This window comes from Anser anser (genome assembly GCF_964211835.1).
Source record: "Anser anser genome assembly, chromosome: 14".
Taxonomy (NCBI): domain Eukaryota; kingdom Metazoa; phylum Chordata; class Aves; order Anseriformes; family Anatidae; genus Anser; species Anser anser.
Genome location: NC_139735.1, coordinates 3,163,526 through 3,190,035, shown reverse-complemented (window position 1 = coordinate 3,190,035; position 26,510 = coordinate 3,163,526). Strand labels below are relative to the sequence as shown.

The following is a 26,510-nucleotide window of genomic DNA, read 5'->3' as shown; positions in this document are numbered from 1 at the left end:
GCTTGCAAAATAAAAATGTAACTTTGTTTAGACAGCACAACGGATCTAAAGAGAAGCACGACCATTACTTTTTGAGGAGGAACCTGTCAAAACAGCAGCCATGTTTCAAAGCCAGTGTTTACTTTCCACTTCATGCAAGAAAAACACGGGAGAGGGAGGTGGGTTCATTTTACATGAGCAGCTCTCACTGATTTGATTAAAAATCTCCTGCTGAAATCCTCATTTATCAGTGGGGAAAAATAAACCCCTCAAGTTTGGAGCTTTATGTGGGAGCCGTTCCAGGAAAAGCTGTGCCAAAACCACCTCTAGAGTAACCCCAGCAGATTTTGGTCAGTCACTACCACTAACAGGAGCTGAAAACTGGCCTCATCCGGGCAAAATAACGCAGACTTCCCCCTTTCTCCAAGAAATTACAGGTGTGCATGGCAAGCCGGTGAGGAGCAGTGCACAGATTGCTGCAGGGACCATTCCCCACTGAATTCAAACCACTGAGCGCTTCGTGACGATGCAGGGCAGGGCAGTAAGGTATCCAGAGGTTTGGTCCTGCGGGCTGCTCAGTACCTTTAGCTCTGAGTATCCCCCCCTGGGATAAGGTTTAGGAAACGTGGGGATGCTGAGAGCGCCCTGTGGGATGAGGGTCTGCACAGCCGGGCGCTGCCCTGTGGAGGAGTCTGCTGGAGCCCAGGAGGGAGGGCGCAGACCGAGGGGTGGGATGTGCCACCCCACAGCGGGGATTGGCAGGGCCAAGAGAAAATAATCACCGAAACGCTCTTTTATCCGTGGGAAGAGCAACGGGGAGGCCAGCCCCGTGCTCGCTCCTGGCTTAGGGCAGCACTGGGGGATGAGCGCTCGGCTCGTGCGCAGGGGAAGGCACGGACTGGTGCCGTGCTCCCACCTGAAAGCTGTGTCACTGCTAGCAGGGCCAGCATTCCCTCCCCACATCTGGGGTTGCGATGAATGGCCTGGTGCTAGCTCCAGGCAAGGGGACTGGGGACACCAGGCACCGACGCAGAGAGGAGTGCGGCTGCCTGGCGTCTGCTGCCGTCCTGGGGCCCCAGTGCTCAAACCCCCGGGGGCCAAGGGACCAAGCTCCTGCACTTCCCGCACCAGGGATGCTTCAGTGGCTGCCCTGGAGGCCCAGGCTTAACCAAAAAGCCCGTCCTGGGACAGACCGGCAGCTCAGCTCAGCCGGTTCAGAGTGTAACGCTAATGGGCTAACACGAACCTTTTGGGGTTACGAGAAAGTAACGTTCGCATCCAAACGCAATTACAAAGCCTGCACACCAACCTGCCGCACGAATCACAGCTCTACCTCTGACAACTCACCTCCAGGCAGGACAAACTCCGCGTTAGCAGGAGCCCTGCCTTCCCCCAGCTCATGCCCAGCGCTGCCAGCAGCCGTCACCCCGGTGCCACCCCCAGCTCCGGCCCTGGGGAGACCTGCTGGGTCCCACTGCATCCCGGAGCTTCGCCGGGCAGCGAGCCCCCACCCTGCCAGGAGCCCTCCTGGAAAGCCACCGGGTGCCTCCTTCTGAGAGCCACCAACACAAACCGGGGTGCAGCCCCAAATAAATAAAGCAGCCCTTTAGGTGAAAGCTGAGTCAGAGCCACAGGGCCTGGTGGCAGGGGCAAATGGCACCCGCCATCAGGATCTAAGTTTGTGGCTGTCTTTAATCCACCCGTGGAAGAGGCTTTCAGGACACAGAATGCGGGGTCTCCAGTTAGTGACAAAAGCCAGGAACGCAATTTTCCATATTCCCAGGCCGTGCCCGTGATGTAGATTCAGTGTGGGAGCTGGTGGGTGTGCAGGGACCCAGCGGCCCCGGGGGATTTTGGCTCCTTGCAGCGTGCCTCAGGCCCCCATGCCGCCCAGCTCCGGCCACGGAGAGGGATCTGCACAGGATCCAAGCCCCACACGTCTCAACACGCACACGTCTCGGCCTCCAGGACTTTAGTCAAAGGAAACTTTTGTAAAGGAAAGCTCAGCCCAGACAGTTCCTGAAGAAACCCCAAACATGTGATGGCTTCAAATGCAACTCCAAAGCCACAAACACAACAAGCGTCGGCAGAGTCTGCCAAAGCGCCAGATGCTGCTTCTGGAAAAACTGTTCTGCAGCCACGGTGCTTGGGTCCTGCGCTGCCACTGAAAAAAGGAGGAGGGATGAGGAGCTGTGGGCTCGGGCACTGCTCATTAAAGCAAAAAAAAAAAAAAAAAGGGGGACAGAAGGAAAGCAACTTTATTTCAGTTCCTTAAAAAAAGGTGCCAGAGGCTTTGCATGAAGTTTGTGTGATGCACCCCGCTGACCAGTGCGTGGAGCAGGGAGAAAGAACTACAGGCCACCAGGGTTAAAGGAGGTAAAAGCCATCCCGTCAGCAGCTTAACTTCAAAAAGGAGGAGGCAGAACAAAGCTCTCCTCGGCAGCACCCCCACGACATCCCCCGGGCTGCTGTGTCAGCATCAGCACCTAGCCACACGATTCCTCCGAGTGCTGCCCGCGGAGAGGGGGATCGGGAGGGGTGCGTGAAAGCACGGACCTCCGGCACTCCGCTCACCCAGGGCACGGCTTTATTGTGTGCTTCTGAGCAGAACTGTCCACGTTTCAGGAGCTGACACACGAACCGTGCTGCTGCAGCCCAGCAGGGCAGGGGCGGCTCTGGGTTCCTTTGGGTGGGGGACTGAGGTTTGGGCGTCGGAGGAGGGCTCTCACAGCATCGGTGAGAACAAGCTCTTGCAAGCGGTACTGACCTGGGTAAAGATCTTTCTCAATAAGCTTCATCTGGAGATGGAAGATCTGCTCCTGGAGTTTACAAATGGTGTGTTTCATTTTCTCCCGTCTCGTCACCATGTAACAGAGATTTCTAACCTACAGAAACAGAAGAAACAGCGTTCATTTAGGCAGGGCTCGAAGGAGGTCCCCCGAAGCTGTGCGGCTGCTTCTGCTCCCGGGGTTTCCATCCTCTCATCTCGGCCTCGCCCGGGCCGCACCACCAACTCCTACCGGGGCTCCTCGGTTACGGCAGGGCTTTGGGAGGGGGCAGAAAGCAAAGCAGCTGTGGCAGCACATCTCTCTGCAGAGCCCCGCACATCCTGCCAGTGTTTTGGGGGGAGAAGGAGGTCTGGGGGCACCACCCCTCAAGCTGGAGCAGCCACCCTGGGGAACACGACCTGCACCCATCTCTGGGGTGGCATTACAAGCCCCGCGTGCATGGGGTGCTCAGCACCGTCACTGCGCCGAGCAGGACGCCTGCCCCTCTGCTGCACGGCGCCCAGCCTGTCGCACGTCGGGGCTGTCACTCTCTCCTACCTTCTTCTGACCGCAAACAACGAGCAAGTTAATCGTTAACCTCCCCTTCACAGGCCTGAACTCACCAGCAGGATCTGCACGTCAGCATCTGTGCTTTCAGGGGCACCAACTCAGCCCAGATATTGGCACGGAGGCTGGCAAACAGGGCCGTGTGTGCGGCACTCTGCTCCGAGCAGCCGCGACTGGCTCCCAGCGTCTGCGGCAGCGCATCCTTCGAGCCGGGCTTTGCTAAACGTCAGCGCACGAAGGGAGCAGAGCCAGGAGAAGCCCAGGTCCCTCACCCAGGAATCGTACGTGGGTACGGCAACGGCACGGACGCACAGACGGCTGTAATCCCCCGTTAATTGTTCACAGGCCTAACGAAGGCCTGAGATCCTCTGCGGGACTCTGAAAATCTCAGAGGCGGGGGTGCCGCGGAGGAGCGCTGTAACACGGAGCTTTTAGAGGAACCGTTTGGTTTTGGCCTCGAGATAAAGATGCTGCTGGAAGCTCTGGTGACCATTTACTTGGCTTCCTGGCCCCATGGAAGAGGGAAGCACCAGGTACGCCGGGGTGCCCGTCCCCAGCACTGGCTCCTCCACAGGCCGGGGCGCAGGCCGCCTTCCCGCAGGCCCGTTGGGGCGAGCTGCGGGCTGCAGCATCCCAGCACCCGGGGACGACTCAGGAGCACTCACACACACGCAGTGAGAGAAAAGCTCTTTTGTCGTTTTGTTTTGTTTGTTTTTTTCCCCAACCCCCTAGCTGTAAATACCGAGAAGCGAGCTACATGCTGTATATTTTACTACGTTCTCTTCTTCTTTTTTTTTTTGTTCTGGATGGAAGAAAACATCCAACTAAAATTTCTTTATGAGGAAAACAACTGCCTCTGGCAACCGGTATATCAAAGCGTTTGGCGGTATCTCTTCTCTGCGATTTTATATTCCTGGAAGAAAACATCGCTTGTGCTCTGCTTAGAGACTGCTGGTATTTACACACACTTAGACAGCTAAACACCGCCCCGCGCTGCTTCCCCAAGCCAAGCTGAGATGCTGGTAGGAAAGCCTGGAAACCATATAGCTTTTTGGTACAGCTAATTTAAACAACCAGCTACTGGAAAAAGCTTTAAAAAAATGCAGAGGAATCAAAGAGGGCCAAAGAGATAAGTCAGAGGGACTACGTTAGGATTCCCAGGGGACCGGGAGTTCCTACAGACTTCATTTGCTGACTTTGGGGGTAAGGGGTGGATAAGGGATGGCAGAGGGCAATGCAATCGCCCCGCCTGCCTCCGAGCTACCTGTCCTGCTGATTCTGCTTACCCAGCTCTCGGATGGAGACACCATCATCAGCCCTGACAGCGCAACTGTTTCTGCCACATTCGTTGCTGAAAACACGAAACCAGCACCGTGACGCCCCAGCCCACGGCTGTGGGGATGCTGTCGGAGGGCTGCCCACACAGGACGCTGCTCTCCGAGCCCTGCTTGGTGCCAAGCCACCCACGTAGGCAAGGCAGGGCAGCTGGGATGGGCTGCAAGGCGGAGACCTGGGGTGTGTGAGTGGGAATGGGACAGAAAGGGGTCCCCCTTCGCAGCACCAGGCTTCCACCTGGCCAGCCTGTATGGATCTCCCCCTTGGAAGAAGAGCAAGCGAACAGATCTTCCAGGGAGGTGCTGGGCAGAGGCTGAACGCTGATAGGGAATAACCCTGCGAAGCCTGAAGGCAGCTCTGGAAAATGAGAGACGTGGTAAAGCTTGTGGTTCTGGCACGGCCAGGGGCCGTACCCCGACGCACCACGGCTCGGTGCAGGCAGGGCGCTCTCGGGACGCTGCGGAGGCATGAGCACATCTGCAGAGCTAACCTCAGCCCTCGGCTCATTTTCAGATGTTGCCTGGAGAGATGCTGGGGGCTGCCATCAGCCAAAATCCACCCTGGACAGGTGAGAGCCGTACGGGACAGCTCAGCACAGCAGTCTGTACGGGGATGCACACAAATACCCCAAGCGCCCAATTTTCTCGGGCCCTGTTTGAGGGGCTCTGTATCTTCAGAAGCTCCCAGCCTGGAGGAGCGGGGGGACTTTGGGGGCACACTGAACATGTGGGAAGAGCAGCAGTGTCTGTGCCAGCCCTGGCCCCGTTTGGGCTCTGAACAAACACCGCTGGCTCCCACTGCAGCCAGGACCGACCTGAGCACGGGGACGCTGCACTGGTCCCAGTCCTGGTGGGAGCAGCCAGCCCAACACAGAGACCAAACACGATGCCGTGAAGGCAGGAGCAAGGAGGAACAGATGGGCAGAGCGATGGCAGTGATGTATTCAGGGATGAAGGTCGATACTGCTGCAGGAGAGAGACTGATGGCTTGAAATCCGACTGCTTTTAAACAGAAGGCTCTCGGGTGAGGTAAAAATGGGCAGAGAAAAAGGAGATGAGATGGCGTCAGGATGGGATGAGCCAGAGCTGAGCTGGGGTGTGCTGTGAGCATCCCCCAAAGCTTACCAATGGGTTAAATTGTGTCACAAACCCACTGCAGCTTGGAGGGGGCTCAGGATAAGCAGGGGGAGCATCGCTGCCCCCTTCACTTCCCAGAGAGCAGCAAGTACCCTGCAGACCCTTGTCCCTGCAGCACCCTGAGCCCCCCAGCAGCACCCTTGTCCCTGCAGCACCCAGTCCTGCCCTGCAGCATCCTGTCCCTTGGCAGGGCAGCACCACCTCCCTGCAAAGCAGCGATTTCCCTGCTTTCCTCCTCCCCTGCCCGCTCCCAACAACCTCCTGAGCCCCTTCAGTAGCTTCCGCTCCCCCTTTTGTCAGGTGGGGGCCACGGATTCACCCCGCCGGCAGTAGCAGGAGAAGGGGGAACCAGGCAGGGCTTGGCTTTTAAGCAGAGGAGGAAAGGGAACTCGGACCCGGTGCCCCAGCCCTGGCAGCCCTGCCCTGCCTGCCCCCCGTGCCCTCCACCCTTTCCCTGTGCCCCTGTCCCCCCATGACAGAAGCAGCACCACGCGCCCCCATCCCCTCCAGGGCTCCTTCCTGCTGTCTCACTGCTCGCTGCGCTTCTTCCCCTCGCCGCTTCTCGCCTCCTTCTTGCCCCTCCTCTCCTCCAGGCCGCCTCTGCCCCGTCCCCGCTCCCTCCCCGTGCGCAGCCATGTCGGCCAGACCTCCCTCCGGCAGCGAGGGGACGCGATGCCGCCAGCGGTGCTCAGCCCCGCGGCTCCGGCACCCGGCCGCTGCTGCTGCTGCTGCTGCTGCTGCTTGGCTGGTGCCTGCTGCCCCTGCAAGCGCTGCTGCTCCCTCCCCTGCGGCAGGATGCTGCATCCCCAGCACTGCTCTGTCTCCCCGCGGAGCTGACCCACTTTTGGCCACGCAGGGCAGGGTATGCCCGGTCCTGCTGGCCCCGCTGTTTGCTCCTACCGCGCTCCTGCCTTTGTAAAGGTGTGATGCGTTCCCGTGCCTCGCTGCTGGGAAGCATCTGAGGGTGGTTTTGTGCTCTGAGGGCAGGGACTCCTTTCCGAGGCTACAAAGAGCACGGTGAGCCCCTGCTCAGGACAGCAGCAGCATCCGCCCCATCCTCCCAGCCCCCCCAGTTGATGCTCCTCTCCCTGCACAGGCACTGGGCGAGCTCAGACCCCCCAGACAATCGCTCCCTTTGAACTCACAGCTGACTGCCACAGGCCTATTTCACCGATGGCAGCGTTTCAGCGGCGATGGCCCGTGCGTGCCGAGCACGGCAGCGGACTGGCAGCTCTGTGATTGTGCCGTTTCATCCCGTTTCAAAAGGCTAGCCTGGGGACAAGCAGCGGGGAGAGGAGCGCGTGCTCCTCGCTGCTGAGCAGCGCTCCGGATGAAGGGAAGCAATCGTACGGGTAGACTGGGGCAGCAGGGAACAGGGCTCGGCCTATCTACAGGCAGCAGGGCCCATCAGAGCAGCCCTGACGGAGCCTACAGGCACACCGTTACGGCAAAAGCTGTACTCACCCTCTCCAGGTCTTGCCTGAGGTGTGTGAAGAGCTTCAAGCGTCGGTAGAGAACGTCCTGTTCCTGCTGAGCCAAGTTGTCCACCTCATCCGTTTTTGGTGTCAGCAGCGGTTTGTTGGAGTTGGCTTTCCTCTTCAGCTTCCAGTACTGATAGACGAAATCCACCAGCGACTCGCTTAGGTCGAGGTTCTCCGCCACCTCCGAAGGCTTCACGAGCTCATAGAAGTCCTCCTCCAGCTGCTGGAGCTTCTGCTTCCGCAGCGTGACCTTCTCCAAGTCCAGCTGGGCCTGGTCGGGCTCTGTCCGTGCCTCCTCGGGCAGTTTGGTGGCACCGGTGCTGTGCTCAAGGCAGAAGGACTTGAACTTCACTTCGTCGTTGTCTGCTAAAATAGTCCGCATGTCGAGGTTGTGGTCGAAGGCGCAGGTGACGTGGAACGCGGTGACGCAGGCGGGCATGGAGCACTGCGGGGAGAGGGACAGGGCTGAGGGCGAGGCGCCGACGGGGTGACAACACCTACCCCAGGTGCCCCAAAACGGGTATTGCTCGCGGCAGAATGGCGGTACTGCCCAGGTCAGGCACACCCGTGAAGCTGCACACCAAAAACCCTCGCAGAAGAAAGCCAGGGCTCACCAGACACCACCGGGCCCCTTCCCACCCTACCTGCGGCACCGTTCTGGGCCCTGTTATCTCTCCCCCACCACCAACAGGAGCTTCCAGCAGCCCCAGACAGCACGTGGGCCAGTGGGATGCTCGAAGCCTGGCAGCCCATTTATCCTGAGCGAGAAATCCCCGCCTGTACTTCACCCGACCCCTTAACCTGCTCCACTCTTTTACCGCACCCGAAGCCAAAACGCCGTTTTTAACGAGCGTACGGATGTCAAGGTGAGCAAGCAAACGTGCTATGTCAGAAGCAGGCGATGCTCCCCGAGCACGGTGCCTTTTTCTCCTGGAAATTACACAGATTCTAATTAGCCCCATTAAAAAGACAAAAAGGAAAAATAAAAGAAGGAGGAAGTTCACCATATAGAGAACAGAAGACACTCTGTACGTTCAAATCTAACTATATGTTCAAAATTAACTTTTAGAATGACTCGACTGTTGTCAAACTTGTATCGGATGACATTTTTGACAATTTCCCTGACTTACCCCCCGCTCAAGTTACCCCCCAGACAGCAGAACCCAGCCCAGTCTCCTACAGACAGAATCCGCCTGCAGGCAGCGCAGTACCGTACCCACCTCAGCACGTCCCCCCCCTCCGTTCATTAACAGTTTTTTAATGGCTCAGTGTCCGCTAATTATTTCAACCATAACCCATACGAAATCAGTCTATTCCAGCTCCTAACGACCAGTTAAACTGCCATAAGGAGACATTTTGAGTGGCCGATTGCCGCGGGCACCGCGTTTCGGCGATTGCTCTGGCGGGGAGGCAGGGCACAGCCCCCGGCCAGGCCGACCACGCCGAGGCACGTGAAGCTCCCTGCACGTTGATCACAGACCCTTCAGGACGCCGCCGAGCTTTGCTGGGGCTCCGCTGCGCTTTAGTTCTCCAAAAGAAAAAGAAAAACTGCTGGTGGTAGTTGAGGAAAAGTTTGATTGCTTCTAGTCTCGGTCCCATCAGCCCCGAATCCCCCTGCTGCTGCGCCGTCACCGAGCGTGTGAACTTTCGACACGGCTGCTTTGCGAGATTTTCCCTCAACTTTGTTTACGAAGCCGCTGGTGCTTATGAAAGCAGGAGCCTCGCGCTGCTGCCGGGGCCAAGAAAAGCATTGGCAAGCGGTGTCCGAGTCCTCCGCTTCCACAGCCCGCTCCAAAGCCTCCGAAACCAGCGGGAAGAGCGGGGCCAGCCCCCGAGCGGCACCAGCACAGCCCCGGGTGCTGGGCACCGATCCCCCAGGCAGTAAGAGGCTGCTGCTGGAGCCAGGGATGGGGCTCAGCATCCCCGGGACTGTCCTGCAGGCACCGCCTGCTCCAGCCGTGTCCAGCCACGCGCGCATCCCCACCTGCAGGCACGAAATGCAGGTGGTGCATTAACCCCTCTCTCCACTCGCCCTATTTACGCCCTGTTCGTTCCTAACTCCAGCCTGGAGCTGCTTGTGAAGGCAGCTGAGGGCTTTCAGAGGAGTCCGCGTGCCATGTGCTGGCTTTTAAAGTGCACGCTGCTCCTGCCGTCATGGAGGACGATGTACCGCAAGAAGGAGACGCAGCGTCGCTTGGTGGAGTCCCTCGCTCTCGCTGTAATGCCACGCTGAGGTGGGGAGGCCTTTGCCAGCGCCAAGTTCCCCTGATGGAGTTTTCTCGTCTGGTAGCCAGGACGGTACTTTCACCGCGCCGAGCTGTGCAGCACCCGGTGTACTCACTGTGCCTCTTCTGGTCTAACAGCTAGGGGTACTTTAAAGCGTCGGGGAGATCCCTCTGTGCTGCTGCGTGCATGAACACCTCCGCAGGAAGGGGACAGCACCTGGCCGCCGCGGGGAGCCACGCTGGGGGCAGCCACGCGGCGGTGGCGCGAGCCACGGTCCCTGCCCGAGCCACGGCAGCAGCGGAGAGGATCGCAGCACCTGGGGAATAAAGCAAAGCGAACGCCGCCCGTCCTGCATTCCTCCTCCGACAGATGGCAAGCAGCAGTTGGCAGAAACCGTGCCCGAAATGCAAATGGAAAATCCTGAGGCAGCCCGGCTGACAGGGCAACGAAGCGAGGTACCTGGTCAGCGGCAGCCACCCAAGGGCCTTGCAGGAGCTGACGGGAAAAACCTAGGGCCCCATCCAGCCCCGGTGAGCACAGCACAGACCCGGTGTCTGCGGGGGGCAGGCAGGGCTCTGCCACGCGCAACAAAATCGTTCAAAAATGGGTGTACGAACCGCTGCGGGCCCCGAATCTGCTCCACCATCGATGGTGCCGCCTCGTCTCGCAGCACCTTCCACTCGAGGAATTCAAAACGCGCTGCCGATCTGCCAGGCAGGAGCAAATCCATTCCCAAACCCGATCCTGAGACGGTGAAAACTGCAGCAGAGATTGATGTGGGCTGTTAATTAGTCCTAAAGCACTCTTCCTGGGAAGAAGTAGCGGGATGATTTTATTTGCCAGTGAAATTCACACGCTGCTAACCGTGAAGCCCAACAGCTGTTTTAACAGCTTACAGCGGTGCTGTGCAGCAGTCTGGGGGCTGAAGTGGAAGGAAGTGGCTACTCCGACAGAACTGCAGGGGAAATTTAGGAAGGAAAAACTAATTACCCGTGCTGAAGCCCGGCCAAGCCATCAGACATGACACTTCTGCACCCTCACAAGAACTACCAGATGATTTTTAGTGACCACAGATGGTCTGGATCCCGGCGGTGCCTTTCAGCTGAAATACGCACTTCCAGCATCGCAAACACCCTGGGAGGACGCTGGGGCACCTCACGCTGGGGCAGAGGACGCTGGGGAGTGCACAGCGCACCCACGCTGCTCTTCCCTGCCCCGAAGTTTCGAGTTTTTGGAGCCGCGTGGGCCAGGAGCAGTGGCACGAGCAGCTCCGAGGGAGCTGATCACCAGCAGCGGAGTGGTGGAGGTCACTTCCCAGGGAATTTTCTCCAAAAAAAAAGAATGCTGGAAGATCGTGTCAGCAAAATGTATGTCCTTTGGAGAAGACTGCCAGCAGCTAACAGAGACGTGGCGTTTTGTGCTGCGCTGGAAGGCGGCGGTAAGCTCCTGCACCAGGAGCCCGTCGCTTTTCCCAGCGAGGAGGGTGCTGGGTCCTCCTCGCCGCGGGCGCGTCGGGACTTGGGCTGCACAGGATCCGGCTCCTGGCACTCTCTCTTTCAGTTCAGCAATGCAAACAAGCAAATTCCTGCTGGATACTGAACGCTCTTTGGCATCTCCCGATGTCTGACCACAAGAACCACCATGAAGTCATTATTTCCCCTCGGAGGAGAAGGGAGAAGTGCGCGTTCAGGGCTGTATCGCCGCTGCCCAGCACAAGGGAGCACTGCCTTCATCACGGCTGCACCGGGTGACCACAGGTTCACAAAGACACAAGGGAAGTAACGATGTGCAAGCAGCAATGTCAGGGGCTTGGAGAGGTGCAGAGAGCCCTTCACGGGTTTGCTTTGGTGGTCAAATCCGGATGGGGACAAATACCTTGATGCACGGATCCTTGGTGCCTGTGCAGAAACGCCTCATGTTTGTCTCTGCCCAAGTGACGGCTCCTCTGAAGCCGTGCTTTGTCCGTGAGCAGCCCTGTGCCTGTCAGGGTGACAGGCTCCTGCTCCTCCAGCTCGCCTCCCGGGGATCCCACCTCCCGTTTCAGCCAAGCCCAGCTCTGCCCGGCCACTGGGAAAAACCTGTCCTGGGAGCAGCGGCCGACCTTCCCCTGCCTGCGGGCACCTGGAGCATCAGCTCCTGCTGCCAAGAGCTAAGTGCTCTAACAGAAAACAACCCCCTCCTTTCAGAGCTGTGTCACGAACCTAAAACGCTGACAAAGGTAGTTAGATTACACCTGTATAAACAGGCACTAATCAGAAATATGCTCCATAAACATAAGCTCTCAAAACAGAGCTCCCTACCTCTGTGAGTATGGAGCCTGTTTATTTATCTATGGGCGAGCTCGCTGATTTACTCCTTAAATCCTCAAACAAAGGCACTGCCTGCTTTTTTTTTTCTCCCTTTCTCCCTTGAAGCAAAACCATCCTGAGAGCACTCGTGTGACACTGGCGGACACTCTGGGGACAACCTCACGAAGGCTTATAAACTGCTAGCTGCCGGCACGCCGGGCAATAAAGCTCCCGTTCCGTTTCAGGTGACCTTTAACGCAAAGCCATTCAGTCCCAGGCACCGCGCCGCTAACGTGTGATGCTGCTGCTGAGAGGATGAAGCCTTGGAGAAGCTGAATTCTCTTTGATGCTGCCAAGCCTGTTTGCCTCCTCTCCTTGCCCTTCCGTTCTTTGAAAGCAGTTGCTGCTATGACACAGTATCTCCATCTGGCAGGGTGAATAAGCAGATCCACCCAGAACCATCAAAAAAGAAGTGAGTCAACGCTGGAGATTTAAAGAAGTATTGCGAGGCTTCATTTCGAGCTAGGGGGATTGCTTTTAAAGAGCTCCCTTTAAAGCATGAAACCTGAGGCAGGAGCACCAACAGCGGAGCCTGCAGACCTGCTCCTATCACCCTCCTGCCACCAGCCGGCTGCTCTGGTCCCCAGTTCACTGCCCCAAGCCCCCACCCCTGCAGTGCAGCTCCCAGCGCTGTACAGGAGCTGGTTAGCCGGGATTGGTACGCATCCAAAACTTTCTCCCAATTTTTCAAAGCTTAATGGCTATTCCATGCCCCCTCTGCATGCCAAGACTGCTTCCACGTCTGGGCTGCCAACGAAAGCAGAGGCACCGGCACCGCACAGCCGCAGGTCCCCAGCCCGTCCCCAGGGACTGCCCGGGCCAGGGTGCAGCAGGGAGTTTGCTGAGTGACCCAGCAAAGCTCCCCACGTGCTCCTGCACCAAGTGTGCTGCGTTTGGAACTGGAGCTTCTGCTCCCGCTCCCTTTTGTGGCCCTGAAAGCTCTTCCCTGCTTTGTAGCAGGCGAGTGCGGAGCGCCTTGCTTTTAGTCTCACATGCGAAAGCCTCGCCCCCTCGCCAGCACGCTGCTGCCGGGGGAAGAGCAGGAAATCAGATGTCTGCAGTGGTTTGCTTAGGTGTGGCAAAACAGGAGAACATGTGGGAATGTAATATGCACTAAATACTCTATTTTGCAAGCTGGTAAGCCGGGGGGGGGGGTTGCCTGAACCTGGGGCTTCCTGATGTCCCCCACACCGACCTTCCTGATGTCCCCCTCACATCCAGCCCCACTGGCTTGGGAAATGCCGGGGCTTTAAATCTCCTGAGTATTGCAGGTTCCTGGCAGCTGTGCCAAGCCCTTCCACTGGAAGTTCCTGACTTCAAACCAAGGTCGCCTGTAGTCCCGGTAATTAGTGTCACTACAGCAACATCGCCGTGTTATGCAAAGAAAGTTCATCTGGATTCCTGGCGCTCAGTGTATGAAATGGCTGCAAACAACACCTGATGATGTCTGATCAGTGCTCACGCTCCCTGTTAGGTCTGTTCCTAGGACTCAGAGCAGGAACACACCTCGGCTGGATCTCGTCCACCAACAGCTCGTGAATCTCTGGTGGCCACTAAAAGCACAGGGTCTGGGTTTCCTCGGGGCCGACTCACGTACCTGAATACAGGTCCCAGTGCACTCCTTGCAGAGGCTGCAGGACAGAGCCCATCTGCTTGCTGGGATATGGGAGATCTTCGTAATGGGTTCCATTTTTTCAGGACATCCAATGCTAACCTGGTCACGAAAGAGAAGGCAGAGTCAATACCTGTTGCTATCCCAGCTCTCCTGTAGGGGATATTCCTGGCAGTCAGAATGAGGGGTGGATTTTGCAGGTTGGGGGAAAAAAACACACGAATATGGAGGAAATGGAAGGAAACATGCTGGTGTTTCCTCTGAACTGATGTTGCTGTGTATCTCAGACAGGCAGAGGCAATCTGCGTTATCCTGCCCAGGGAGGTTGGTCCCATGGGTGCCCCTCAGCCCTGGCTGGGTGCTGAGGCCCCTCTGCTCTGCTGCAGCGCTGGGCTCCGAGGATGCTGGGGAGCAGCAGGATGCTCTGGCCTTTCTCTTGTACCCACCCGCTTGCCAATCTGAGCTTGTATTTTCTCTTTACTGTCATTCTGGCTGCTGGTAAGTCCTCGCCTCCCCAGTGTTCCTCTTTGCACTTCACACCACCAGAGGATAAAGCGACACTTCACAAATTGTTCCAACGTCACCTCTCCTTGGGGAGCACGGGTGCTCCCTGCGAGCAGGGCAGCAGCTCGCACCCCGCAGCGTCCTCCCTTAATGGGCTGCAGCCTGGCTGCTAATTAAACACAGCCAGGTGACCGACGGGCAGCATGCCTCTGACCCCAGCAGGGCTCGGTGAGCCGAAGTGCGATTGCTATTCACATCACCCACGGATATTCTGGGCTCAGACCTGGCAGACGGCTCCGTGCCCAGTGGTGTTTCAAGAGGAGGCTGGAAAACCCCTTACTTACTTCAGGTATCCATAAGGCACAGCTAACGTGGACCCATTTTGTCCCGCTCCGAGTGGGCTTCAGCGCTCCCCCTCTCTTGGGGCACAGCAGACACTTGGGCTGGACGCCGAGGGCGCAGGTGCGGCACAGCCAGCTGCCGATGGGGACCTTCAGGATGCCGTAGCACGCCTGCACGGACGGAGGGAAGTTGGTTAGTATGACCGTCCCGGGCCGAGCATCCTCCTCCTGCAGCACAGAGGGACCTGCTCCTTCCCCTGGACATTTTTAACTACCGCTGGCTTATTGCCGTGGCAGCTGGGCGTCTAGTAACGGAAAGCAGACACGAAGCAGCTCCACAATCAAAGCGGCCAGTCTAAATTCTTCCTTCCTTGCTACCTTCCTTATTGTCCCACGGATACTCATGCCGTATCAATATGTCCCGGGCTTTAATTAAATGCTAAGTACACAAACGTGCTTTGTGTCCTGCCAAGCAGCAGCGGCGCCGGCAAACGGGGGGGGGGGGGGCAAACGGGCTGCAATCAGCTGCAGAGCCTGCGAGGGCAGCTCCACAGGACGGAAATCCGCCCACCCGTTTCGTGCACGTTTCTGAACGCCATCCAAAATCGTGGTGATTCACGGTCCTGCCAGCCCGGGCGCGATTTGGTCCGGTGACCCAGGGACACGAGGTCTGCGTTAGCAGCTCCCCGCGCGCATGAGATGGGCAGCGAGAATCTAAGAGCAGCCCAAGTGGGAGCAGCCTTGCCTCTAAATGACCCATCCTGCGTGGCACGGGGGGGTGAATGCTGTGGGAAAACCTCGTGGGGAGAGGAGGGCTGCGAAGCCACAGACCCGAGATTGAGAAAGATGGCCACGCTGGTTAAAAACCCAGCACAACCCAAAAGGGAAGCGAAAATAACTGCGTAAAGGGAAAAAGGGGAAACTGACAGTAATGAATATAAATCAGAAGGGAGGGGCATTAAAGGATGGGTAAAGCCAAAGGACACGAGGCCAAATCGATGGCCAAGAGAGTGGGAGGCAGAAGGGAACAAAAGGACTCTGACAGTGCCCTGGTTGCCTGCGGAGCCACCAGACCCGCTGCGATAACGCAGAGCACAGACCAGCCAAAGGGCTTAATAAAAATTTCCCTTCCCTGCTTGGGGAAGAGCCAAATGATAAGCTGTGTCGTGTAATGACGATGATAAAATACCTTCCACTTCAGCAGTAACTTACAACTGTATTAAACAGCTACCACTAAAACTAGGCAGTCTTTAGCCGGCAGGTCCCCATAACTTTCACTTAAAGAGTTTTAAAAGAGCGGCAGGCAACTGCTGCCTTGGCCACGAACGCAGGGCTGCTGGAAGTCTCACAGCACCGAGTGTTTCTGAGAGCAGAGGAGAAGCTCGTGCCTCTGTCACTATTTTAGGAGGCGATGTAATTAGTTCTGGACGTGGCCGCTCTGATGCCCGTCCAGAAGGCAGCAAACAGGCAGTGCCGATAGGGACCCTCACCACTCCACTGCGCTGGCTGTGAGCTCCTTCCCACACTTGTCAGCTCCACTTTTGGAAGTCTACCCTAAAAAAGAGCAGCTTTTGGGCCCGCTGCTGCAGGGCACCGTCACCCCGTTTCTGCCCGTGCTGCTGGCAGGGATGGAGCAGAGGGGCGCGGGGAGGTGTGTGAGCGTGGGAAAAGCGCCTGCTCGGTCATCGTGGCAAAGAAAAGACTTCATAACATGACTTTAGCTTTCCCCAAAACATAAATGGACTCCAAAAGTAGTGACTTCCAAGGGAAGAAGTCACTTTGTGAACAGATTATTGGGAAAATGAAGAATTAAAGGAGGTACGATGATTGCTGCAGGTCTACACGGTTCACAGAGACTTAACTGTGTGTTTCACAGCACCTCCAAATCGGACAGATAAATCATCCCTGCAACAGATTTCTACAAAACACCTGAACTGGCTCCAGACAAAACCAGCCCGGTAAGTATTCCTAGGAGAATAATAACGCGGCAGACCGATCCCAAAACACAAGGGTTAGCAGGAACTATCCCCAGGTATGCACCTCTAGCAGAGTCTTGGCTCTCTGTTATTTACCCACGCTCTCTGTTATTTAACCCATTTAAATAAATAATGTTTATTTATTATTTTTTTTTTTAAGCTGGGCGGGAAGCCCAACGGCCGGGGAGGACGCAGAGCGGAGCTGTCAGGTCGGGACCTGTCGCGGGGAGGGCGCAGCCGTGGCCCCACGCCAGGGAAGGGGAATTTGGTGAGCGCTGCGGGGCCGGGCTGGAGCTGGATCACTTCCACGCTCGACACAAGCGCGACATTTCCACCCTGAGAGCAATGAACCAGAGCAATTTAGCAGCGGGGGGGGGGGGGGGGGAAGATTCCTCCTCCCTGGAAATTTTTAAATGAAGGTTGCATGTGTTTTCTACAAGATGCGCTTCGCAGGAATTAATTAATAGCACGTCTCAGGGCTTGCGTTATGCAGATGAGATGATCGCGGCGATCCCTTCCAGCACCGTAACCCCAGCACGTGTGTCTGAGCAGCCCTTCCTCTCATCTGAGGCTCTGGAATTTGCGGCTTTGAGTGTAAAGCAGGGCACAGACGGGATCCCCGGCAGCTTATGGGCAGACAGTGGGCTTTGGACCTGACCGTGCTGCCCGAAAACAGGGGAAAATCTCCCATTTCTTTCATCAGCTGTTAAATCTAGAAACAAAACACCCCAACCCCCCCAAAAACCATCCCCAAATTATCCTGGTATTTTGTGGAATCTGATTCACTGATGGAAACCATTCAAAACACCCACCTCCCTCAACTATACATATCTCCAGCGCTCTCCCACCTCCAGGAAATGCTGATGGAAAAGCTGCCCAAAGGATGAGCAAATAGAGGAAAAAAAGAAAAAAGGGAAAAAAAAACACAACAAAAAACCAAAGACCCTTCACAGAGAGGAGATGGAAGAGGAGCTCTGCTCCGGGCTCCCCAAGCCCCGGGGCTGATGCTGGCACCCGAGGGCCCTGTTCCTGCGCTCCCCATGGGAGCACACCCAGCAAAGCCTCCCCGGAGCCACGCGCGACCCCGCAGACAGGGATGCTCTGCAGTCTGCCCAGCTCCTCCTGGTGAATGCTTCCCCTCTCCCAGTGCACACGGAGCCCACAGACACTGCTGCCTACTGCTGCTCTTCTCCCTTCCCTCCAGTAAGGGCTCGAAGCATTTACACTCAATTCTAAAAATAAAATATTTGCCTCCAGGCAGCGAAATGAAATGAAACCCTGCACTCATACGGCAGGGAGGCTGGGACAGGAGCCCTGCGATGCGAGACAACGCCAGTGGAGCTGGAAGGTCCTTCTGCCTGACATCATGCTGCAGTCAGTGCCGTGGAGGAGAGCCAGCGGGGCTCTGCGCCCGTGCTGCTCACCCCAGGTTGCTGAATTGCTCACGGGTGCAGCTTGGTGCAGGCAAGGAAAAAAAGTGCATGAATGGAAGGGGAGGCGTAATGAAATCTCAGGGATGAGGGAATAAGGAGCAGGGGGCACACCAAGCTCGCAGGAAGCCCCGGGAGGTGTTTCTCAACGTGCTGCTCACCTGGTGCACGCAGACGTTGCACTTGTCGCAGAACACCATCTCGTTGCCGTCCTCCCCCTCTGGCGAGCGGCACACGTCGCACACCACGTCCTCGTCGTACTCGATGCCCAGGCCCTCCTCCGTCTCGATGGCGATGTTCATGTTCTCGTAGCACATGGTCTCCAGCTCCTCCAGCACTCTCTCCAGGGTGATCTCATCCAGCTCGGGCTTTTCTGCAAGGCACAAGGCAGAGAAGGACGGGGATGCAGCGCCCTGCGACCGCCCGGAGCGTTTTTGCAGGGGCTGCGCTGCACACGGGAGGCATCTGAGCCTTCAGCTCGAACCAGAACTCCGAATCCACGGCAGTGATAAGATCTGCGATTCAGAAAACGGCCGCTTCTAACTCGGGATACAGTTTATGTTTCATAGACAGTAACGAAATATCGCTGCTGGCTGAGAGGAACGAAATCCATTCAGCTGAACCAATGCGGATAATTAGGTCTGACAGCTTAAATGTTCAAGGAGACAAGTTTTGCAGAGATGCTTTCTGCAGCGAGGGCTCAGACAAGCTTTGGCAACACAAAGTCAATGCTTTAATTGTGAAGACTGTGAAAATTGACCCTTACAAGGCCAATTGAATGGAACTGTAAAACTGAAGCCAAAGGCTGGAGCAGAGGACAAACAAGAGGTCCAGCAGCACCAGGTCAGACCCGGGGCAGGGGCTCTGACCTGCTGTGCCGTTTTATTCCCCCTGTACCGGGACCTTTAGTGGAAGCAAGCGAAAGCCGTGCAACCCTCACGCTTTGTGCCTATCTATAACAAGGGCCAGGGTGCTCCAGGACCCCCAGGCAGCAAGGGCTCCGTGGGCAGGGTTTGTGGCATCCTGTACCCAGCCCTACGTCAGCGCAGCGTCCAGCAGGGTCACGCTGCACCACCGCCACACATCACTGTCCTGTGACCTGCTACCTGTCTTCTTGTAAGGCTACGGGAGGCAACGTCTCGGTTACAGAGCAGGAAAGAAAGGCTTGAGGACGTAGTGGTGTTAGGCGGTTATTAACCGGGTGTCGGAGGAGCCACTCACCTCGCTGGGCTCAGGCAGAGCCGCAGCGTGAGGGCTGTGTCCTGGGGCAAGCTCCCCTGCGGGATGAGGCCAGGGAGCTGCTCCTTTCCCAGCTGGCCACCAACCCGCCAAAAAATCTCTGTCAAGGGGGAAAGGGACCCGCAGGCGAGACCGGCAAGCAAGCACACCGTTTGTCTGCCTGTTTCAGATCTTCCCCAATGTTTCACCTTGGCAGGGTTTCCCTTGGCTTGACAAGTCTCTGCAAACACCTAGCCTGGCATTCACATGTCTGTGTCGAGGCTGAGATCCCATCTCGGGCAGAAAACGCTGCTCCCTATCGCAGCCCTTTCAAGCGCCGGGGCTGCCGTGCCACAACACGCCGAGCGGCCCGGCCGTGCCTGTTTTAGGAGCCACGAGCCCCAGCCCCCCGAGCGGCACGCGGTGCCCAGGGCTCCCAGAGGAGCTGGAGCAGAGCGTGGAGCTGCACCGGGACGCCAGCACCATGGCTTTTGCCTCGATGCTGTCCGTTTGTAAACTCACCACCGCGATGCCCGTGCTGTAGGCGAAACGCAAGCCTTCCTCTTCTACCCTAACGTGACTTTAAGCATACAACTCTCGGCCAGCGTTTCAAACCCTGGTATTACATATCCATCAAATCTACTATTTCACATCCCATTCCTTCCAATATTTCAGGCTCTGGTGGAAAGGACTAACCCCACAGACACCAGCCTCCCCCCTGCACAGCTCCCATCCCGCATCAGGTGCAAAGAAGCCGCATTCGAGCACGGTGCGAAATCATCAGCGGCGTCGGACGGAAGGCGGCTTGCGGGCAATGTACTCGCTACGCCGCTACATGGAGAAATATAGATCCCTGCCTCCTCTCGCTCACACGCTCTCACACTCCGTTTAGATGTAATTACATTAGGAATTCGTTTGCCAAGCGCCATTCAGGATACCTCGGAGCTTATTGAATTGACAATTGCACTTGATGGGAACGAAGCGATTAATCGCTTATGAAACACTAAACAATGGGGCCTGAGGGTGAAGTTCTTTTTCCATTTGAGCTCCGTTTATCTCTTTCTGCATCATATAAAGTTACTGCTATTAAACTCCATTCATAAAATTGTCATTTTTTTGGCTGAGAAAACACTATCCGTATTGATTGTGGCCAGCCAAATGGCAAAACCAAAAAATACTCCATCAAAACACTCCCCCGTGCTGTACCCAACTATCTTCCCTGGGAATGAGGGGCAAAGACTCAGACTCAGACCTTGGCTACACCGTGTAACTCCAGCTGAACAAGACCAAGGATTAAGCCCCAGGTCACAACCGTGTCCTTGAGACCAAAACCAGGACTGTGCACTTGAAAGGCTGACCAAGAGAAAGGCGTCTGCACTTGGCTAAGGTACGGCAGGGTCTCGTATAAAAGGGGGGGAGAAAAACAAAGCTTTTAGGGGCCTCCGCAGAAGAAGGGCAATGTCACTGCTGATTTCTCACAGTTTCTGTCTGGAGGGACGTGGCTAGAGGTGAGGATTTCACCTCTCACCGCTATGATCGCGATGTGGAGCCATGCTCACAGCACCAGCAGAACAGAGGGCTCCACGTCCCAGCGCCCCTTCCAGGAGGCCTCCCAGGCTCTCCTCCCACCAACGCTGACCCATTAACGATGACTGGTTTCCGTGTGGATCCCTGCAGAACCCCTCTGTGCCCATCACAGACCACGTTTCATAGGAACAACTCTGATTTGGGGACGTGGCTGTGAAGCTCACCGAACCCACAGGTCTTCCAGGCCGCACCCGCTCCCAGCCCCTAGCGGTTCAGTACAGGTGGCAGAGGGACAGACCAGGCTGCTGAAACCCACCCAACAGAGGTGGCATCCAGTGTAAGAGAGGAAGACGAAGCTCTTGGAAGGTATTTATGAAGTTGGGGCTCTCAGGCTCCAGGGTATGAGGCACGGAAATAGGAATTTGCTCATTATCCCCTTCCAAACCTCAGGGATGAGCCTCTTTTCATCCTCTCCCCCAGCAAGTGATGCTCCCTCCTGGCTCCTGCTGCCTCACCCACCTCCTGAGGTCCCCGGGGATCAGCATCAGCCCCAGGAGGACACCAACCACCCCAGGACCACCTCCCCACGCCCCGCAGGGAGGCCCAGCACCCAGCGGAGCCTCCCCGGGATCCCTCCCTCACCCCCGAGCAGGGCGCAGCCCGGCCCAGCCGAGCATCCGCAGGCACGCTCCTTCACACGACGCCGTCCTCCGGTATAATTATTTCTGCAATACAGTAATTTATGTGGCATGAAGGAGCAATATTCTCCCGCTAAATGAATTCTCAGCTACTCTTTATCCTGGTTTGAGCCCACTCAGTGCAAGGAGAAAAAATAGCTGGAGAGCCACCTTTCACAAAGCAGAGACCTATTTCTGACTAAACTGCACTCCACTGAAATCAATTTACTGAAACAATAAATCCTTTTAGCCTGTGGAGTATACCTGGAGATAAAACAGCTCATGAACAAACAATCATCAGGGCTGCAGGCTGGGCCATTAGTTGATTCACAAGCTATAAACCTCGGAGTCTATTTTTTCAGGGAAAAAAAAAAAATACAGGAGCAAAATTACCGTTCCTTTTTAAAGAAAAATGAAGGGAAAAAAAGCACTTGTGAGATGATGTTGGTCCGTCTCTTTGAAAAACTGAGAGGAAAAGGCTGCCAGGTCCTGCTCGCCCAGGGACAGCCAGCGCCTTGCTGTCCCGAGCCTGCAGCCCCTGCCCACGGCACACCAGGGAGACGTGGCAATCACATTCATCTTTTATCAGCATTATTTACAAACAGAGCCCTACCAGAAAGTGGGACCAACGAACCCGACAGCAGCGTACAGCCTGCAGGAGCTGAACACAGGCAGTGAAACTTCCAGATATTTTGTTACAAACCCAGCCTGCTAATGCACTTGAAAGATTTACAGGAACCAATTATCACCCCTTCTGCCGCCCACCGACATCAATTATTTCTCAAATTTAAGACGATGACAAAACGTTTTAGAAGCCACTTTCTGATCTGCCGTCTCCCTCCAGCAGCGCTGTCCTGGAGCACTCCTGATGGCAGCCTCCGCGCTGCACCCAGCAGCAAAGCCGGGGGAGCGCTGGGAACCGCTGCAGTGGCTGCGAGGATGCGAGGAGGCACAGCAACGCCTGACACCGAGCCGGCTGGGCTGAGAAAGGTGACGGCGACACGTCCGGAGCTCGCCGTGCTGCTGATCTCCAGCCCCGCTCCTCCACCCCTCAGCGCTGCTCTGCTGCGGTACCCGATCCTAGCAGGAGTTCAATAAAATCGGGTTTCTTCCAGAGGCTTGGGGTGTTTTCACCTCTGCCCACAGCTTACGGAGCTGCTACCTGAAAATGCTTTCGGCTTTCCTTGCTTTAAGATAACTTAAAGGCCAGGGCTGTTATCACACTAAACAGTCTGGATCACTGCGCGAGCCTGGGTTACAATTTGGTTTTCTTACCCCAAGTGGTCCCCCCAGGAGAGCCCAGGGACAGCCGCGGCCAGGCGAGTCCTCGTCCCTGACACCACCGGGGTGGCTGAGAACAGCCCTGAATCTGCCCCCCCGGGCACTGCTTTACCTCGGAGAGGTGCCTCTGGTGCACCTTGAACACCTCCTGCTGGCGGTACACCCCTGGGAGGTGGGGGCTTGCTGCCCCGGGCCCTCACGCGCTGCTCCAGTGACTCCTCGTGCAAGGAGGAACCCAAGCGAACAGCCCCTGAATTACGGACAGCCTGAGCTTTTCCCAGCGGCCAGCAGCCAGCAGGGCAGCGCGGGGCAGCTGTGGGACGGGAGAGACCCACGTGCGCGCACGGGGGATGGAAATGCCACCGCCGTCATGCACAAGGGACAAGTGGCAGAGGGCTCCGGCAAAGCCTCTGTACATCGGCAGCCCCCCCTGGCTGCAGGGAAGGCACTCAAAAGGGGGGTTCTGGGCTGGTGATTAAAGGAAATGGATCCCGCTATAAAAAGGACAGGGCTCTGTGCATCCTCCTGCGAGCTGGGTTTGGGAAACATCCCCCCCAAGGGGAGGTGGCCCCTCTACGGCCCACTGGTCCCGACTGCAGTGGCCCTCAGCCCGGCATCTTTGGACCAGCTGCACCGGGGTGGCGCTGAAGGAATCGTCCCAAATCTCTAAAACGCTGCCTCGGGGGAAAACGGGGTCCCCACATCCTGGCGAAGGGAACGGGGAGCGATGTTTCAGTTCAGGGCAGCCTCTGGCCACAGACCCCAGCTCTCCAGCCCATATATTTGCCGGCAGCCTCTGCTCGGATGAGCGCGTCTTCCCCGGGGTTCCTGTACTGACTCCGGTTTATTCCGTGCCTACTTGACCAACCTCACCTCCGCCGAGGGAGGTATGATCTAATTAGTACACAGACATATCTCAAGTATGCAGTGATGAATTCCCCCTGGAGCTTCAAAAGCAATAAATGTGACCTTTGCATGTTCCTGCCATAAAATAACAGGAACACCTCCAGCTCCCAAGATAGAAACTGTGGTGGGCATATGTGAGCAGCATACACCATATGGATTAAGTCAAGGGAATACTGAGAAACTCGTATTCTGCCTTCAGCAAAATTGATTCCGGCAACGTTTTTAGCAATTTCTTTAGGATTTTCCGTGTGTTTTTATGAAGTGCCGATCACTGCAAAGGGATCTTTCAGCCCAGGCCTTTGAAGTCTCTCTAGCCCCACTCTTACAATAGCTTTGGATTTAGTGGAGATCACCAAATACAGCATAAAATCTTAATTTAAAAAAAAAAATGAAGTCTTAATGGCATGGCTTCTCTCTGCGCTGCCGCGGGTGACATGTGCATAAATCTGCTTCGGGGTTTCACTCAGACAACTTCAAGACCCACTTCTTTCACCGTCTCGTACTGCAGCAGCAACAAATAAAACATTTAGGCTTGCTTAAATATTGATTTCATCTCCAGCACACGGCAGCCCTTCAAGCAGCGCGTTTCTCCCAAGCACAGCCCCGGCTGCTGAAACACGTTAGCGGGCAGGGGTTAAAGCCACTGCAAGCTGCTTCGCACGGAGCAGCTCCTGCTTTTGGGAAAGGGAAAGGCTGCCCACCTCACCCAGGGAGGAGCAGCAGGCTGCGGATCGCCGGAGCTATCTGGAGGTTTATCTGATCCCAGTGATAAAATTCCATCTCGGGGGTGACCTAAAAAGGACTGGAAAAGGCATGTGCTATGCGCTATGCGCTATGCGCTACGCGGATCAGCGCCGCTCGCAGCACGGATGAGCTAATAGGTGTTTTCCAGCTCTCCTCCCCGCCACCCCTCCAGAGCCAGTCAGAGATCACGCTCCTTCTCTGTCATTAAATATTTGGAGGATGACACACTGTGCCCAAGCGCTGCCCAATGACAACAGCTCAGCCGAACGCCCAGGAGGAATTTAAACTCCTGCCTATCGCTCCACGCTGGGAGATAACTTCTGACTTCTCCGAACAGGAGGAGAGGCAGCAGTTCTCCGGTTAAGTCATGTTAATGATCTCAGAGATTAGCCGAGCTCGTTTGGAAATCTCAGCGTGTCGTTAATGTCGAGGGCTTCCGGGAGAAAGCGCTATTTATGGACCCCCTCCAGACCAACCTATGCGTGCGGCAGTCTTCTGGATTAGGTGCTGAAGGGCACAAGCCCCATGTCCCCCCCCTGTTTCAGACCAGAAGCACGGATCCATCCCTGTATGATGCAGAGGAGGCTGAACCTCCAGCCCAGCAAGGCCCAGGAGGTGACCAGCGATGGGTTTGCTGTTCTGACCGAGGGAGCTCAACACAGAGCCTCGGCAGACCCAGCTCTCTCCTCTATGCGCACCAAAACCCATCAGTTATATTGACAGAAAAAGGTGTTGCCTGGGCAAAAAAAAAAATCAAAACCCACCAAAACCTGTGTGAAACGGGCGAAAACCTGCGGAAAGTGCTCCGGAGCCAGCCCTGGTGGAGAGGTGGGGGCACTGGGGGACAGGGCAAGATCACTCGCTGCTGCGGGCTGCGGCGTTCGCAGTGGATTTCACGCAGCAAGCACTGTTTTCCCAAGCTGCCAGCATATTTAAGGCTCAGACAGTAATTACAGCGCTCTTTCAGCAACAGAAATGGACTGGAGAAATCTGCTGATGGACAGTGAGCCTCCCTGCGTTACCGCTGCTGCAGTCCCCCGGGTTAGTTATTACCATCTGCGGTGGGTTATTGCAGAGGACTCGGGGGGCTTCATCAGACACCACGGTCCCATCCAGCCTGGCGCTGTTCACACACCCCCAAAGGACCATCCTTGTGAAAGCTCACTGCCTGATAAATGGCAGGGAGCTGCAGGAAGACAAATGCAGCTTGCTCAAAATCGCAGAGGACATCGGCAGCTGCTGCGTGTCCCCAGGCACGCGGTGCCACCCAGCACCGAGCTGAGCACCGGCGGCTACGACGGCGCTCAGGCTTCCCCTCCTAAATCCGACACCGCTGCTGGCAGAGCCAAGAGCCTCTCGCTGACACGGCTCGGTACCTGCGAGCAGGGGAAGGATGCGGCCGGCGCACATCTGGCTCCCCGAGCATCCCCGCCTGCTTCCCCCCCATGCGGCGGCACCGGGCTCAGCCTTCGAGCGATCAATCAGCGCGGAGGCTCCCCATCTGAAAACCATTTAAGGCACCGCGTCTGTAAGGGAATACTTTGAAGAAATAATAAAGCGAGCCAAATTTAACCCGCCGGAGCCGGAGGAGCCAAATCTCTGCCCGCTTGCCCTTCTGGAGACATATGAAGTTCGTACAAGGGGGAAGCGGCTAGAAGGGAGGATTTCATCTCCGCAACCCCGAGCTCCATCCCCTTCAGCACTGTGCGATCGTCTCTGCTCCAGCACTCGCTAACATGCTCTGTGCCACCCTCGAAGACCTTTTTGCAGCCGGGAGTAACGCTCCGTGCAGGCATGTTTCAGCTTTCACTGTGCTCAAAATGCGAATGTTTTATCCCTCTGTCACTCTTACCTGTGCAGCAGCAACCACACGGCAGCAGCCCTCACCTACCAAGGACTGGAAAATCCCTCCCCGGTCTGGCAGCTCCGCACGCCCGGTGCCTGTGCCAACATATCTGCCCAACAGACCATGCTAAGCAAAGCGCCGGGGGCCAAATTCCCAGCCCGGTTACCTGCACCCAGCACTAATGGATCTTAAAAATGCGCGGTGATGTAAGAGCACGCAACATTATGCTGTGGTATTTAAAGACAGCTGGGAAGGGAGAGAAAACCCAGGGCCGGCACTTCTGAGAATCAGAGGTTTGGAGTGGGAAACCTCTCCCCTGGCTCCCCTTGTCCGGTTGGAGATCTGGCCAGCCCAGGGGGGACGAGTCGGGGTCGTGGTGCCCACCCTGACCAAACAACTCCCTCCTGCAGGGAGCACGCAGGAGATGACCACGGTCACACGAACAGCCCAGCTGTGAGTGCCCTGGATCTGCTGGTTCCGCGCAGCAGGGCCCCGCGCCGCCTGCACGCCGCTCTGCTCCACCGCCATCTGCTTCGCTCTGCTCTGCTCTTCTCGCACCACGTCCCAAAGCCCCGAGGCGAGCAAGAGGCAATTCAACGCGCTCAAGA

The 26,510-nt window shown here is 56.6% G+C and overlaps 1 protein-coding gene across 4 annotated transcripts in view; it reads right to left on the bottom strand.

Annotated features, from left to right (window-relative positions):
- Positions 1-26,510, bottom strand: part of JADE2 (jade family PHD finger 2) — a gene marked incomplete at its 5' end in the record, with an annotated part of 68,330 nt that overhangs the window by 7,730 nt on the left and 34,090 nt on the right. For all 4 annotated transcript variants that reach the window (XM_083798915.1, XM_083798916.1, XM_083798914.1 and 1 more), the window contains 5 exons: positions 2,747-2,864; positions 7,250-7,711; positions 13,438-13,554; positions 14,301-14,468; positions 17,865-18,076. In XM_083798915.1, coding sequence (XP_083655041.1) covers positions 2,747-2,864; positions 7,250-7,711; positions 13,438-13,554; positions 14,301-14,468; positions 17,865-18,076 — 1,077 coding nt within the window. The remainder of the gene's footprint in view (positions 1-2,746; positions 2,865-7,249; positions 7,712-13,437; positions 13,555-14,300; positions 14,469-17,864; positions 18,077-26,510) is intronic.